At 44.9% G+C, this 13,951-nt stretch overlaps 1 protein-coding gene across 4 annotated transcripts in view; it reads left to right on the plus strand.

The window, feature by feature from the left end:
* Positions 1-4,665: 4,665 nt before the first annotated feature.
* The window catches only part of dclk1b (doublecortin-like kinase 1b), a 73,221-nt gene continuing 63,935 nt past the window's right edge, over positions 4,666-13,951 (plus strand). The window contains exons 1-3 of one of the 4 annotated variants that reach the window (XM_035386478.1): positions 4,666-5,107; positions 5,729-6,124; positions 9,274-9,620. In XM_035386478.1, the coding sequence (XP_035242369.1) occupies positions 5,764-6,124; positions 9,274-9,620 (708 nt within the window). In that variant the 5' untranslated portion in view covers positions 4,666-5,107; positions 5,729-5,763. The remainder of the gene's footprint in view (positions 5,108-5,728; positions 6,125-9,273; positions 9,621-13,951) is intronic. The other 3 variants (XM_035386479.1, XM_035386480.1, XM_035386483.1) reach the window with 3 other exon arrangements.

Genomic DNA, 13,951 nt, shown 5'->3' on the forward strand with positions numbered 1-13,951 from the left:
CTAGTTTTGGCTCATGTTTTGTTCCGTGACGCTTGCTGAATTTTTTCCCCTGGAAATATAAATACTTTATAGCTGTTGAAATTGGACCCAGAGCCCCTTAAAAGGTCCATGTAGATCTGTTTCCTTAAATTCATTCCAGTATACTTGACTCTCTGTCCTGCATCTTTCTGAAAGCATTTGAGATGCTTCTTGCCTTCCCATTCTAGAATCTTCAGTCACATGACCACTGTGCAACTGTGACCTCATGGCAGCTGAAGCAGGTGCACTCTTACAGTGCGTTTACCTGTACAGGTGTCCATACACACGCACACACACACAAACTACACGCAACAAACGGTCCTATGAGAGAGCAGGAGCAGAATCACTGACAGCCACTAGTCAACTGGGTAGCTGGTGGGGGGCACTGACACAGTGGCAAACTTTAGAGTCCTGGTTGAATTAAGACTATTGTAAAGTCATTTTGGTCTGGCTGCTTTGGGTTTATTTCATCAGGTAATGAAATTAAATCCAGATTGCTTGCTCTGAGATGTTCCAGAGCACCGTACTGTCAAATTTGACAGAGCATCCCACTGGTAGTATTTTACATCACATTGCATTTATTTATTTACTCCTCATATCACAATTCTCCAGAAATGTAATGGGAATGTTTTCAAGTGTGTGCAGGAGTGTTGGGCTAAGTAGAGGAAGGAGAAAAAGTGAGATTTGGCAATGTGAAATGGCACCGAATCCTTCGTGAATATATTCAGCTGACAGATTCCGCGTGGGAAGATTTTACATAAGTGTGAGTCGTGATCCATCCTCCCATGTGAGATTTTCCTTATTTCTGTCCTGGCTTCATAGCCAACATGGTATGATTTTTTTTTTTGCTGCTGTGCCATTTGAGTCTGGTCCTCTTTTTGAAAAATGGAGAAAGATCTCCACTTGATATTTAGGAGAGTTGTTCTATATGTTTACTCACAGATGCTGTTTTAGATTAAGCTCTGTGTGCTTTGGGTTTTATTAGGAGTGTGGGTATAAAATGTGCTCTGTGCTACTGTAGCTGTTGCACTTTGGCACTTCAGGAGTTGAAGAAGTGGTGATCAAACTGTCAGGTGATACTAAACGGTTGGACTTAGAAATTCTCATTCTGTTGTGGTGACTGGATTGACTGGATGATACGGTGTGGAATATGGACTGTGCTAACTGACTGACAGTCCTGCAGGGTGAGGCACAACTAGGTTTAGCATCACCCAGGGTTTCAGTTGGCTAGGATGACAGCATGCCATTGCCCACCAGCACCCCCTACTGGTCGACTGGGCACCTGCATGTCTTCCTTTTGAGTCTCTCATGAAGAGTCTTATGTCTCTGTGCAAGCCCAACTTGCACAGTGTGGTGTGATGATGAGCAGTGGCTGGCACTGTGCGCTTCAGAGGAGGAGCACATGCGTGTGTGTCTCAAATCAGAAACAGAGGCTGCGATGAGCGCTACACAGTGGGCATGATTGGGCTTTCATGCCACTCATTACATTACATTACATTAATTTGGCAGACGCTTTTATCCAAAGCGACGTACAAAAAGTGCATTTCATGGTCATGTTACATGTATTTCCATTTCATCACTTTTTGTAATTTGCATTTGTCCTAATATTGTAGCTTGCTTTTCCCCCAGTTTGACTTGGCATAAGTTATGCCAGTTCACGCAGTGAACATTATTCTGAACTGTGTTCTTGGCTATAAATTACTGTACGAAATGGGTATTGTACCTCAAACCTGTTTTTTTTAAATAGTTGTTCCAATGACCTTGAAATGCACTTTTGTACGTCGCTTTGGATAAAAGTATCTGCTAAATTAATGTAATGGGTTTCCAAACGCAGGAGAGAAACCCATTGCTCAACCAAAACTGCATTAATATTCGGAGCTTCTGCACAGTAAACAGTGTTTGTGGTGCGGCGGCTTTCCATCGCGCAGATGGTGAGGATGACGAGCGAGTTCTCACGCGCTCGTACGTGAGCGCGGCTTCTGGCGCCGGAGTCGAAATCCAAGTCACTGAGACGGGGACGTGTTCCAGAGGGAGAGAAATGTAGGTCAGAGCCTTTGTCAGATGTGTGTGTTCTCTTCCCTCCCGCCTCGTCTGAAACCCGTCTCCGTCCTGACGCACGCATGTGGTCTCGCCCGCGAAGTGTTGGACCCGGCTGTCAGACCCGGCTGTCGTCCCTCTGTGTCGTTCAGTCAGCCCCTGACCCCCCGGCCCCCGGCCGAGACCTGTCACACATCCCAGAGTCCTGTGAGTCTCGGGGGAGGCAAAGTGAGCGCCGGGGGGGGGGGGGGTTATAATTCATGCGATTCGGTTCCTGTGAGTTACTTGCTGGCTCACCTGTTGGGGTAAAACGCACAGAACCCTCCCTCCACTTCCTGGTCCACCTGTCCAGAATACTGGAACAGCCGGATGCTGTTTTTATTTATTTTCAATGGCCTCACTTTCATTTGCTATTCTCCCAGCCCCCCGCATTTCAGAAGCACAAAGACCTATCTCAAGGCAAGATAACCTCATGGGGATCACAGCATCAACACAGATACTCAATATCTCCCTCCTTTATAACTGCCTGGGTAATGCACTCCTGAACTAAATCACTAATTGAATTCCTCTTTTTTGATAAGGGTGACTCAAACATTCACCAGGAAGTGATGGAAGCCTTTCTCATTGGTTTATTTTTTGTTAATTGATAATACTCTTTCGCAGGAGGAATAGCCGTGTGAGTACCCTACCTTCAAGAGCACCTTGGTTCGCGCTACCTGGAGTTCATCTACTTGCAAAATTCTGTGGCATCACTCTACTTTTCTTCCTATTGATAATGTTCTTGATTTCATGCTATCATAAATGTTGTGTTTGCGATTGCTGTTTGTTCCAATGCACAGAGGGGCCAGCTTATGAAGGATTTGCAATCAATCAAAACAGAATCAAGTTACTGGATTTCTTTATATAATGTGTCCACTTACGCAGGCTGCTTCATTTGTACTTGTGGAGTACGGATACAATTGCAGGCTGCCCACAACAGGTCCAACAGGTGTAATATTTCAGCTGGTCACATTTCATTAGCTGAAACAATTATTCAGATTCTCTAACTTTTTGAAAATCCAGACAAACTGCCTGTCCAAAATATCAGATATAAACAAATCAATGGTGCATCATGGCCTAAATATTAGCAGTGGAGAACTGCTCAAGGTTTGTGTTGGCCATGCTTTTTCATAGCAGTTGGACTGTCAGTCTCAACACATAACATTTAATATGAATACTAATTTAAGTGCCCATATAAAATAAGATGGACTAGTCTTTTTGCAAAAACTGGAGAGGATGTTTTGTTGGGAGTCCTGGGTTGGTCTATGGGAACACAAAGATATTAAACTATGCTTTTCCAGAAGAAGAAAGTCTTTTGAAAACAGCTGATTGAATGGCCCAGAAACTATGCTTTCAAGAGTGTGTCTTACCCAGTACCTTTGAAACCACACATCTCACCGTACCTTACAAGTACTTATATAACCAAAAAGCTTTACATGTATGAATATGTGTATCGCATGAATACACGTATCGTATACATATCTATGATTTTACTTTGGGTGGATTTTATCGAAATAGGCAGTGCCTACCAACCCCATACCCGGACCGTGCGTCCGTGAGAGAACGGAGGAACCAGGTTCGTAGTGGTCGCTGCAGAATGGCTACAATGCAGTGAGGAATATAATAGTGAGGTGTTCATGCGTTCTGTGTGAATCTATGCTGCTTGAGCAACTTTCTGGAGCAGCAATGCAGCGGTCAGCAACTCGTTCGGTGACGTAAATTCTACCCACGACTGAAGGGTCCGAGCGCAATGAGCGCACATTTTATCGACTGGTCTGTCACTTTGTAATTGTAATTATTGGCAGTAGCCTTGAATGGTACGGGCCGACACGTCACTGGGACGGTGGTAAAAGTAAGAATAATCCATCACGCATGCATATGTAAATACATAAACAAGCAACTCGCAGTTTACAGTAGCAGAAATAACAGTGTATTCATTAACATAAAGCCATGTAGGTCGCCCGGGTTTGCTGGTAGCACTGAATTTGTGGGTTCTGTGAAATAAAATTTTATTTTAAATTAAAACATGTAACAATTCGACACAGTTTTGTGGGCACAAAGGACAGGAAATAATCCAAATCATTGTCCACCTGCAAATAATCCGACAGAGATTGATTTATTTAATTTATTACTCTGGAGAGTTATAGCCTACCGAAATTATATGCGCTTGATTGGTTTATACCATCACATAGACGGCGAAGGGGATCCTTTCAGGCTTCGTCTCCATAACCCCAGGCTCTCTAGGCAACTGCGCTCACGTTCGAAAAAAAAAAATGCAGGCTTCCTCAGTCCTCACGTGATACCCCGGCGAACTGAATGAGAAATAGGTAACTGCAGCATGTGAGTGGTGCGCATTTGCTGCAGAGTCCGAGTGTTTCACATGGAAGCACGTGCCATTGTCGTTTGGTGTGAGAAACCAGTGGTCGCGCGAAAAGCGCATCTCGTAAATCTTACAATTGGTTTCTGTCGCTTAATTGACTGAATATTAGAAATGTGTGTAGGCTATGCCTATAAGACCATTACAATAAAACCGAAACCCAAAAATGCAGCCCTGCACTTTTCGATGTTTGCAATAGGCTATAATTATTCTTAATATTAATCGTATACCCTTGAAGGTGTGCTCGTGTAGAGAACGTACTTAATATAATGAACTGGTAATATATAGGCTATACAGGAACACCGTCAAAGTATACATGACAGATACTGCGTTATTTGACGAGAACGTGTCAGGTGGGAGGTGAGGAGGATACGGGGATGGAAAGGGGCTGCATTTAAATGAGGAACCGACCAATGCAAATCACTGCAATAGCACCACGGAGGAAGAAAGCAGCTGCAGCCCTGCCTACCGTCTTTCACACAGACGTAGACGGGACAACAAAGAGGGTCCAGGTTTGCGCTCTCCGTCAACGCCGCAGAAAACCCAGCCCGAAAGCGCTGAAATTTATAATTTAAGTCTGAAGGCCATCATAGGGAATAAAATATTGACGGGATTCGATACAGATTCCAATTTAAGGTAAGCATCCCACAAGTATTAACCGGTAGAACCAAACGCACCTACTCTTTTACGATGGATGCGTAAAGGTGTTGCACTGGTAGCAATAGCTAGCCTACATTATAGGTTAGTTTAATCCCCCATACCTCTCACACACCATGTGATTGTGAGATTTCGCTACATTTTGTTAATAAATGTCTTGTTGCTGATAGTTTGTTTTGCGTTACCTTTCTTATTTATTTTGGTTTTTAAGTTTTGAAAATAAGAACAATTGATATTTCTTTGAGACGTGTGATATGACTTTGCACTAATGTGGTTTTAATGCAGTAGCCTAGTCTACCCGGCGAACATAACAGTTAAATGGGGGTGTGTACGCTACGCTGGAAAAGGTAGCAGCTAGTCGGCTTCGTTTTACTGAAAATGTATGCGGCTTTACAAACATGCATCGCTGTATGCATGAATCTGTGTTCGTAAAAGCAATGGGACAATATTTATCTTAAGTTAGCAAGTTGTTTTATACATCTTGCCGTGCTGCAAATGTGTTATTTAGTACTTGATGCCTGTTTTTGAGGTTCCTGAAAATTTGTCGTCGGATGTCCTGAAACGGCACACGCCCATTCGTTTGCCCTTTGTCTTTTTAAGGGTCTTGCATCGGTGTAGCGTCCTTGGGGAAAGACATGGAGTTGGAGCATTTTGACGAGCGGGACAAAGCGCAGAGATACAACCGCGGCAGCTCTCGGGCGAACGGGCTGCCCAGTCCCACGCACAGCGCCCACTGCAGCCTCTACCGAACCCGAACCCTCCAAGCGCTCAGCTCGGAGAAGAAGGCGAAGAAAGTCCGCTTCTACCGCAATGGAGACCGCTACTTCAAGGGGATTGTATACGCCATCTCTCCGGACAGGTTCCGGTCTTTCGAGGCTTTACTTGCCGACCTCACCCGGTCTCTATCTGACAATGTCAACCTGCCGCAGGGGGTCCGGATCATCTACACCGTCGACGGCTCCAAGAAGATCACTGGCTTGGATCAACTGGTGGAAGGTAAGAGAACCAAACCTTGTTACACCAGGCTTTTGAGATCCAATTTGTCAGTCTATTGGTTATTAGAAGTCTGCATACTATTGATATGAGCCCCCTAGTAGGGTGAGCCTTTGCATCAGAGAATTTTACTGTCTTTGGACTTCATATAATAAGTGTAGAACTACCTCTAGAACATTGATACACTTTTCCTGTGAATAACTTGCCTTAATAAATACACCGTTTGGAGGTTTGTTTCAACTAACATTTCTCAGAACATTTGTTTTTGTTTTTTATAATAATGTCAATCTTTTGGATGAAAGTGATTCCGTGAAAGAACGTAACCTATAAGGTGTTTAAGAGCTGTTTGTTGCCACTTTTTCTAGTGTGCTAATTCCAGTATGTATCATAGGCTGCCGGGGTCAGTAAAGATAAGGGAGGACTATTTATAAAAAAAAAATTTAAATGTAAAAAATTAGGCTACAACTACAGTCCTCTCTTTTTTTCATTTTTATTTATTTATTTTGGTTTAGCTTGGTCGAGTGGGTGAATCTGGGCTGACTATGATGACACGCCTCCTCTTAATCTGTTTGCCCCCTCTCAGTGCCAGTGGTGGCTAAACAAGAGCGCTTGCAACTCGAAACTGCTCCTTTCCTACCACATATAATGTCTAATTAACCGCGCATATCCAAGTGGTTCCCTTTGCGTTTTCCCTCACACACTCTCTCCTCCACGTGGGTGCAAACCCTCGAACTGGAAAGCAGTAGAAATATCGTGATTTATTTCGAGAGTCACGGCGTGCGCCGAAATTGCAGTCACAGGGATTCTACAATCAGTCTGGCCCCGAGAGCCTGGCGCTGCTAGTTAAGTATGTGGCACGAGAGCACGATCCACTTTGTATAACGGCTATGAATAATTTAAAATTCGAATATGGAGTAATTCTTACACGTGTACGTTTGCCTTAGCACGCTGACCGACCACTACCAGCGTAGACTATGCCTCTAGTTTTTTACTGCCTATGTGAATGGCGGCTTCATACTCTGATATTGAGGTCTGGTTTTATCCAAATTTAGGGCTACAGCTTAGTGATCTGCCCTAAGCAGTTTAGAATTTGTCCTGCTCGAAGTATTTTTACAGCTGCCCGATTTGGCAGATACACAGCAAAATGCTTGAAATGTTATGACTGTGATGGCAACTAGGCTTAAAATGTTTTTTTTTTTTTTTAAACTACATGGATTAAATTTATTGAAAATAGGGCAGTTCATCAACAAAGGAATTAACCTCATGCATTTCCTGTCAGCACTTTTCTGTCCAATTATATCCCTCTTTACTCAAATGCTGACTACAAATCAGCACTGAAAATTGGGTCCATATGTACCTCTGATTAATTATTTGTTACTTATTTCAAAATGGTAATACCATAATCTGTGAAGATGCCACCTGTCACAGATTTTGTACAGAATGAACGTCGTTCCAACGTAACTAACACAGAGTTCCTGTTGTGATAAAGATGTGATTTGTTGGACCATGTATTACGAGGGTATGTGCTGCAAGCAAATCTGTTACACCAAGTAGCAAGCACTTGCTCACAAGTTGCACCCACTTAGAGGTCCTATATGGGAGAGAAGCTTTTCCTACCATTGCATTAGTTGGCCAAATATTGGCTGAATAGGACATTTTTCTGCCAGTTGCAATGCAGGATGCATAACTAATTCTTAAGACAAGCACTGATGGTATGATGCAGTTTTGGCTGTTATTATTTAATATCTGTCCCTCTGCTTGCCATGGTCATCTTGTTTGCTGTCATCTGGATCTTTGTGTAGGCATGGCGATCAGTTCTTTGCAAACACAACTATTGCACGTGCGCTGTCTCAATGTTCCAAATGTACAGGATTTCTGTCTATACCAAGCACAGGGTGAGGTATTTCTGTTTATACCAAGAACAGAACTAGGTATTTAGATCTATACCAAGCACAGGGTGAGGTATTTCTATCTATACCAAGGTATATGTCTACCTACAGGCTGAAGTATTTATGTCTACTAAGCACATATTAAGGTATTTCTTTCTATATCAAGCACAGGGAGAGGTATTTCTATCTATGCGAAGCACAGTTTGGGATATTTGCATATATACTAAGCACAGGTTTCCTTAGCTTTTCTCTTTATCTCATGTTCACATTTTTGAGGTTCAGCAGACCTCCACAGAAAGCTGGAATAGGCTGTTTAATGTTCAGCTCATACACGCTGCTCTTTTACTTTGAAAGGCATTTGCTGGATGAGCTCCTCCCTATTTAAAGTGTCAGCTCAGGTTCCGCACTGCTTTGTGGATCAGCGTGCATTTTATACTCTTCTCATTGACATTAGTGCAATTTGGCTAACTCCTTGCTTCAAAGCGCGTTTTCTTATAGTGGTTCTGAAATGCTACTGGAACACAACCGTTTCGTATGTGGTATTTTTGGTTGTGAGATTCTGGCAAAAGATGAAGGATTTTAAATGGGTAAAACCAGGATCTGCACCGTGCTGGTTTAAACTTCTTCTGAAGTTTGGCGTGGGTTTTACCTTCTCTTGCTTATTGATGCAAACCAATCCTCAAAGGGAAACTAAAGCAGACTTCTGGCAATGACAAAAATGCCTTTCTAGATTGGCCATAACATGCTTTTATCGGCTGAGCAGTCTTGGTTGAATTGCATCCTCAGCATTCTGTTTCTGCCTATTGCGTAATTGTGTAAGCAGGTTTCTTTACAAGTTTTTTTTTCTATTGTCATGAGTGGGATTTCCCCCCCCCCTACTTGCTCAGTGGTGTTGTATTCAGCCCAGTCAAAGTAATTTGATATCCCATCTCCCACAATATTGACCAAGCTCATGCTTCAGTCTTGTAATAGCATAGTGACCACAAATGCTTTTCCGATTGCTGTTGACATGCAATCGCCGTCACTGTACGTGAACAGTGATTGGTCGGTTCCTCAAAGCTGTGTGGGCCCAGATTGTTCTCCCCCTTGCACCCCAAAGCTGAGGAGAAAATGATGGGTGATAAGTGCAGTTGGCATGCTGGCCGTAGGCATATATTTATTTATGGATCAGTCTACAAGGCTGCCGGTTGGGTCTGTTGTGGCTTGCGTCTGTGATTGGCCTCTGGTTGTTGCCCCCCCGCCCCCCTCCCGCCCCCTCCACAGGAGAGAGCTACGTGTGCGGGTCCGTGGAGGCCTTCAAGAAGCTGGAATACACCAAGAACGTCAACCCCAACTGGTCGGTCAACGTGAAGACCCTGGCGGCGGCCCGGGGCCCCCCCTCCCTCGGCAGCGCCAAGGCCGGCCCCTCGGAGACCCGGGAGAGCAAGGACTTCATCCGGCCCAAGCTGGTCACCATCATCCGCAGCGGCGTCAAGCCGCGCAAGGCCGTGCGCGTCCTGCTCAACAGGAAGACCGCCCACTCCTTCGAGCAGGTGCTCACCGACATCACCGACGCCATCAAGCTCGACTCCGGCGTGGTCAAGAGGCTCTACACCGTCGACGGAAAACAGGTAGGAAGGGGCGGGGCGGGGCGGGGGGGGTTACACCTGCGTCTTTCCTGGAGGGGTAGGAGCTTTCCCCAAGTTCCCGCCCTTCTCTTTTGGGTCTTTGATTTCTGAATATCCTGTTTTTGTTTCACGCATTGTTGTGGTCATCATTTTGCCTGTGCTAACCACTTGGGAATATCTGTCATGCACGAGAACTAGAATACTGTCAGTTGGCAGACAGTTATTGTGTAAGACTGAAATCGTTGTGTTGTTGACGGACTGGTCTTGGATGTTGTTTTAATGATTTAAAGATCGGAGGCCAATGTATTGGCTTATAATGTGTCCGATGGATTAAGCCTCGACTGGCCTGAGTGGCTGGGTGTTGCCTGCATATGAGAAAACGAGCCTGCTGATTGATCAAATGCCAGCATTAATGTGAAATGCCGTGGAAAAAAGAAACTGCACGAACAAGATCGAAATTCCGGTCCGCTTCTTCGCTCTCAGTGTTGTCTTGCAGGCACGCCCGCAAATTCTCAGCACGTACTGCATTATCAAAGCTCCGCTTCAGCCTCTGATCTCTAATATGACTGCATCGATATGGAACAAGCAAAGACTCCCCTGCTTTCAGAATATAAATGACATACTTGTCCGGGGGTGGAGATTGAGGGGTCACTCACTCCTTTGTTAAAGCAGTGTCATTTCCTTGTGAAGTGGTGCTCTGTAATGGCCTGTAGTGGCACATTATCTACCAATTAACTGGCCAATTATTGTTTTGGTGTGTGTGTTACGGCCCCATTAGCGATCACATGATTACAATTTGTCAATGGCTGTTTTTTTTTAGTGTTTTTTTTTTTTATGGCAGATATATGGCTATATTTATTTAGAACTTTGCGGGTTCTCTACCTCCCGTCCTGCCGCTAGATTCTGAAGTGTGAAAATGAAAGGGAGAAGTTTCGGCGAGACCCGTTTAGTCTTTTCCTGTAAAGAACTGAGCGTTTTCATCGATGAGGGAGTCCGCTGTGGTCTGCGGTTAGCGTGTCCCGCTAAAGTGCTATAGCCCCTGAGCACAGCGATGTGCAGCGCGGCCCAGAATTAAAACCTAACCGAGCTCATGCCGGCTGTGCCCTGGAGCATCATGGGAGATCCTCAAAACTGACACTGCAGCTCAAATACACCAAACTACACGTAGGGTGGAAACATAGGTCCTGACGTTCTCTGCTTACCCAGGATCTTGTGTGACTCACTCAATGATCAGTTAATCGATCGTTAATAGAGGTTTGCTGAGTGTATAAAGACGTGCCCTTGTCGATGGTGTAATCGCTATGTCGATGAGAAGTGATGTCCATTGGAGAAGACGAGGGACGATGTAAGAACGTGGCGCTGGTCCATTATCCACCTCATTTTTATTTATTTTTTTGTTTGTTTTTTTTTCCCCAAACGCTGCAGTAATAACTCTGGAGTTTATTTTCTCATTTTCAAACGCAGCAGCGAAATCAATATCTCGGCGGTGAAAATGTAGACATTTTCGCACCCCTCGCCTTGCACGGGCGGGGGGGGGGGGAGACGAGACTCGTCAGAGTCGTCTGTTCGCACTGATGTCATGCTCCCTCCCGTCCCGTCTGAGAGAGAGAGAGAGGTGTGTGTTTTTATTTTTTTATTTTTTATTTTTTATAGTGGGTGCGGAGGCGTTTGCCCCCGTTGTCTACGTCTGTGCGTGCGCCGCTGCTCCAGACGGGCGCCTGAAATAGAAGCGGGTTTCTCCTCTTCCTCACTCCTCCCGCCTCCTCTCGGCTGTCTGTCGCAGCTCTCCCGCGCCGTCCCTCGGGACCGCCTCCGAGCCCGCCGCCGCGCCAACGTCAGACACGCGGAATTCGGCAGCGCCCCTGTGTAAAAAAAAAAAAAAAAACCTAGGGGAGCCCATCAGCGCTAAATTGAAATGAAAAAGCCGCCAAGGTGCGCAGTGCAGGGGAAATTGTTTGCCACGAGGGTGTTGGGTTTATTTACAATATAGTTTTTCAGTGAAAAGTTTCACATTTGGACTGGTTTGGAATTGATATGGTCTTTTACACTATCAGTTTTGTATTAGCCTGACGACTGGAATTAATGCTATTTTGCAGTTTGATAGTCCAGCCATATATGTACCCGCAAGGATATGTAAAATATTGAAGGCTAGTCGCATGATTAGCCTGCTTATGGACTGGTTATATAGGCTCACTAAAATCTCCAGCTGGGCTGCTTAAAGTCTTTCCCCCTGTTCATTCAGCTAAACCTACCATCCACTTTTTCCCAAATATGAGCTTTTAGTTCCTCATCTGTTGGTGAACAGATTGTCATTCGCACACCAGAGTCCCTGAAACTGCCCAGATCTTGCATCTGCTCAGAAAATCTGTTGTCAGTCTTTACTCAAGCTTCAACCAAGTATAGATGCCCAAACAGCATCATAATTTAGGTGTTATTCCTCTGAATCTGAATGTATTTTTCGATCTAGGAAGATTCAGTTTTTTAGTGCCATTCTTGATTTCATTTTTAGTTAAAATAGATGATTGGTCTGATAATGTGTCCAGCATTTGACTTCACATACCAGTAATATTAAAGACACATCACTCAGTTATTTGTGAAATTACATTTTTACTTAATGTATATTATAATGTGTACAGGAAAATGTATAATAATAATGAGTAATATATAAAAATATATTGCAGAATATACCAGTTATTGCTGTTTGTATTGGTTGGATGTACATTACATTACTAGCAGACGCTCTTATCCAGAATGACTTGCACAGCTCTTTTATTTATATAAATGTTTTTGCATTTTTAGAGCTGGATATGTACTGAAATAATCGAGGTTGAGTGCAACGGCAGTGTCCTACCTGGAAATGGAAGCTGCATCTTTTAGGCTGCCGGCCCAGCTCCTTACCCATTATATCCTGCTGCTGCCCTTGCATATATTCTGAATCTGCATTACGGTATCATTTTCAGAGGATGACTAATTTGTTTTGTGGAGTAAGGAGCACTCAGGGCGCATAGTGCTCGTCCCTGATGGAGTGTCTCTGGACCATGCGGCCAGCTCTCTCGCTGAGAGCACAGGCCCTGTTATTTACTCTTCCCCCTGCTGGTGCCAGTGTGGAGGAGGGCAGCTGCGTTCTTATTGGCTGTGTTCTGCAGGGCATACTGTCAGGTGACAGACAACAGACATCACTGTTCTTTAACATCTCTCAGCTCTTCCCAGATTGTTGACCAGGTGCTACCCCTTCATGGGCTGCATCCCAAAACACTTCACCCCTCCCCAAACACCACCCCCTCCCCTCCCCCAATTACAGCCATTTGGCAGAATCCATTTGCACATCCTTCACTGTCCCGTCAGCTCTTTAAAAAAGAAAAAATTTTTAAAAAGCTGAAAAGAGAGAGAGTGTTGCGTTGCAATGTCAGGCTTGAGTTTTGCGGTCATGTGTGAACGCACTGGGTCTAGAACAGAGAGCCGTTTATTCATCCTCATTGAACTAATAGGAGCTGTTGTCAGGTGAGTTCATTATCAGATAAGTCGGTCAGGATGTAAAGTCCGAAGAGCGGTGAGAATGATGAAAAGAGCTTGCGTAACCTTACATTCAGCCAATGCTCTTTTCCAGAGAGACTTGCAATGTAGGGGGAACATTTACTTGATTTATATGAACAGTAGTGCCAGACCTGGCAAGCGACACTCCCAGAACAGCGACATAACAAAAGCGCTAATGCAAATGAACCGTGCTAGCCAAGGAACCCGATTATAAATCCTCAGCGTAGACGAGGCGACATCCGTAACCAGCCCTGCGACGAAAATGTAAAGCCATAAAAATCCCGCCAGGGGGAGGTGACCTTTCCACAAAAGGCCAGGGGAGCGGCGGAGTTTTAGAGACAGTCTGAGGCCTTCCGCCACACCCCCGGCTGGCACCTCAACGGCCTCATGCCACCGTGGGAGAGGGGGCGGAGCCAAAGAGGGCAGTGTTGGTGTCGTCTGCCTCGCCCGATGCACGCCCAACCCAGGGAGGGGTGGTTACCATGGAAGTAGTACCCCCCCCCCCCCCCCACACCCACACCCCACCCCTCCATGCCAACTTTTTTCTCTTGGTCTATGGTTGGCTTGATAAGGGAGCAGACTTGATTTATATTTCTCCTCCCTCAGCACTCGTTCCTTTGTCTCAGAGAGGAAAGAGGTGATGCAATCAACTGCATCAGATAATATCCTTGTGAGGTGGGGGGGCGGAATGGCAAAATTAATTGAAAAGTGGAAAAGTGGGTTTCTGGAACTCGTACAAGGATCCCCACAGCGCCGTCCTGCACAATTAGCCCGGGGAATGAGGGTGGGGAAGGCAGACT

Source organism: Anguilla anguilla, chromosome 12 (assembly GCF_013347855.1).
Source record: "Anguilla anguilla isolate fAngAng1 chromosome 12, fAngAng1.pri, whole genome shotgun sequence".
NCBI lineage: Eukaryota > Metazoa > Chordata > Actinopteri > Anguilliformes > Anguillidae > Anguilla > Anguilla anguilla.